Genomic DNA, 3104 nt, shown 5'->3' with positions numbered 1-3104 from the left:
GGTGATGATGGGGATGGTGGTGGTGATGGGGATATCGATGGTGGTGATGATGGTGGTGGTGGTGGTGGTGGTGATGATGATGATTGTGGTGATGATCCTGGGCCTGATGGGGGGGTACGGTGGGGACCCTGCGCTGGTGCAGGCCCTGGAAGGACCCTGGGGGACCCCGACCCCGCGTCCCGGCGGATCCGGGGGGGCCCCCCCTCAGCTGTGGGCCCCACTCCTTCGTCACCCATCGCCGCTTTAAGCCCGAGGAGGCCCCGCCCACCCATCACATCCAGAGCGGGGGGCGGGACCTCGCGGGGCTCATCCGCGCGGTGCAACCAATGGGAGGGCGGGGCGGTCATGACGTCAGGAGGCGGCAGCGGGGAGGTGTAAGCGGCAACGGCGGCATCATGGCGGCGTTTCCGGGACAGGTGGGACCGGGAAGGGGGCGGCGCGGGGGCCCCGGCGCGGCCCCGGGGGGGATGCGGGGGCCCTGGGGGGACCAGGAGGATCCCGGGGGCTCCCGGGGCAGGGGCCTGGAGGTCCCGGAGAGGACCGGGAGGGATTCGGGGATCTCGGGGAGGTCCCGGGGGGACCAAGGGAGGTCCCGGGGGGACCGGGGAGTCTTGGGGGGTCCCGGAGCAGGGACCTGGGGGTCCCAGAGGGGACCGGGGGGATCCCGGAGTCCCGGAGATGTCCGGGGGCGTCTCGGGATGACCGGGGGGTCCTGGGGCCGGGGTCTGGGGATCCCAGAGGGGACCGGGGGGGGTCCTGGGAGGACCGGGGGGGTCCTGGGGTAGGGGCCTGAGGGAACCGGGAGGGATTCGGGGGGCCTGGGGAGGACCCGGGGGGGCCAGGGGCGTTCTATGGGGTCCCGAGGCCGGGGCCTGGGGGGTGCTGGCAGGACCAGCAGGGACCCTGAGAGGCCCGGGGGGGTCCCGGTGCCGCCCCCGACCGCGCTCTTTCCCCCCCCCCCCAGGGCTGCCCCGGTGCAGGACAGGCCGGGCCGTACCCCGGCGGCCCCTACGGCGGCGGGCCCGGAGCCCCCTACGGGCAGCCGTACGGGCAGCCCCCCGGCGGGGCCGCCCCTCCAGGTGAGTGCAGCCGTGAGGACCCCCCCCCGGGTGGACCGGCCCCGACCGAACCGGGCCCGGCATCCGCTGACGGCGCCTCCCCGCAGGCTGCGCCCCGCCGGGCGTGGAGCCCGAGGCCTTCGCCTGGTTCCAGGCCGTGGACGCGGACGGCAGCGGCCACATCTCGGTGCGGGAGCTGAAGCAGGCGCTGCTCAACTCCAACTGGACGGCGTTCGACGACGAGACCTGCCTGCTGATGATCAGTGAGTGAGCACCAGGCTCCTGGGGCCGGTGGGAGAACCGGGAGCCACCGGGGCACCCGGGAGCCTCGGCGCACGGCCTCGCTCCGCTCCTCACCGCCCTCCCCGTGCCCTGTTCCTCCCCAGACATGTTTGACAGGACCCGCTCCGGGCGCATCGACGTGTACGGCTTCGCGGCCTTGCTGCGCTTCATCCAGCAGTGGAGGAACCTCTTCCAGCAGTTCGACAGGGACCGCTCGGGCTCCATCAGCTTCAGCGAGCTGCAGCAAGGTGGGCGAGGGCCGGGGGCACCGACCCCGGGCTCTCTGGGGATTATTGCTCGGCCTGCTGCTGGTTTCCAGCCTGGCTCAGCCCTGTCCCTGCCATGGGGCTGGGTGTCCCCGAGCTCCCAGATGTCCCCAAGCTCCAGGTGTCCCCTGCACGGGGCTGCTCTGCACAGCAAGGACTTGAGGAGCTGCCCTGCCCGCGGGGAGGACCCGAGGAGCTGCAGCCCGGCCGTGTTAGGAGCTGCAGTCCTTAGGAAAACCCTTTCTCCTGTTCTCCTGAACTAAGCCCTCTGTTCTGGGAGGAGCCCCTGGGTGTGTGTGGCTAATGGAAGAGAAACATCTCTGGAATCTGGGCCTTGATTTGGTTCCTCCCTCCCAAGAGCCCTGCTCTGAAGTGCCCTGGGATCACCGCGGGGCGGTGGGGATGGGTGTGCACCAGGCGGAGAGGGCACGTCACCCGTGTCAGAGGGGTTTAACCCGCGTGCTTCTCGCTCCCAGCCTTCTCCCAGATGGGCTACAACCTGAGCCCCCAGTTCAGCCAGCTGCTGCTGTCCCGCTACGCCCCGAGGTCGCCCGACCCCAGCATCCAGCTCGACCGCTTCATCCACATCTGCATGCAGCTGCAGAGCACCACCGAGGCCTTCCGCGAGAAGGACACGGCGCTGGCGGGCAACGTGCGGCTCAGCTACGAGGACTTCCTCACCATGGTGGTGACCCGCATGTTGTGATGCCTGGACCCTCGCCACGCCCCCCGACCGCCTCCCCTGCCCTGGGACCCTCCTCGAGCTCTGCTGGTGCCTCCCGGCCCTGGTCCCCGCTCGATGGCAGCGGGTGTCTCCGTGCCACAGCACGGTTCTGCTGCCCTGGGGCTGTGCCACAGGGTGCGAAAGCCAAACCGGGAGCGAGCCTGTGCCATGCCTCCGGGGATTGCCTGGATCTTCCCCTGCCAGACCCAAAATCGTGCGGGAGCTCGGGGCCAGCTCGTGCCGCTCATGGGCGGCAGTGGGGTCCCTCGTCGCCAACGTCTTTCAGTTTCTGTCTGCCTGTGGAAGCCGAGCTGGGGAGGGCTTGCAGCCCGTTTGTACAGCTCCGAATAAAACACCCCGCGCACTGTTCTCCTGGCTGGGCTGGTCGTGGGACGCTGGCCGAGCTCGGGGGCTGCCCTGCCCTCGCAGGCCGTTTCTGAGCACCCAGCAGTGGGCGCTGGGCCCCAAAACCACGGGGCCGTGTCCTGCACCCGCACCCCTGGTGTTGCTGTGGGGAGCGGGGTCAGACCCAGGCAGGGTGGCGCAGGAGGAGAGCAGGAATGAGAGCGGCTCCGGGAATGCCTGGGCCGTAAGACGCGTTGCTGCAGGACACCTCCCTTCGCTTTCATACAGTTCATTCTTTACCTTTTTTGTATTAATTTACAGGAAACACCATGGGCTGTTCCCCTTCTGAGGCACAGCCAAGGAAGTAGAGATGACCAGCACAAAGGCTTCCTCTGCTTCTAAAATGACGTCCGTGTAATTATTTCTTAA

General features: G+C 69.0%; 1 protein-coding gene across 1 annotated transcript; it reads left to right on the top strand.

Moving 5' to 3' along the window:
• The first annotated feature begins 311 nt into the window (after nt 1-311).
• PEF1 (penta-EF-hand domain containing 1) lies at nt 312-2699 on the top strand. The gene is made up of 6 exons (XM_035312894.1): nt 312-416; nt 965-1079; nt 1166-1321; nt 1445-1588; nt 2083-2312; nt 2347-2699. Exons 1-5 carry the CDS (start codon nt 327-329, stop codon nt 2310-2312), a joined length of 735 nt encoding a protein of 244 aa, XP_035168785.1. The 5' UTR covers nt 312-326; the 3' UTR covers nt 2347-2699.
• Nucleotides 2700-3104: the final 405 nt, after the last annotated feature.

The sequence above is a fragment of the Oxyura jamaicensis genome, assembly GCF_011077185.1.
Source record: "Oxyura jamaicensis isolate SHBP4307 breed ruddy duck chromosome 23 unlocalized genomic scaffold, BPBGC_Ojam_1.0 oxy23_random_OJ72106, whole genome shotgun sequence".
In the NCBI taxonomy this organism is placed as follows: Eukaryota; Metazoa; Chordata; class Aves; order Anseriformes; family Anatidae; genus Oxyura; species Oxyura jamaicensis.
This window is presented reverse-complemented; position numbering and strand designations above follow the sequence as displayed.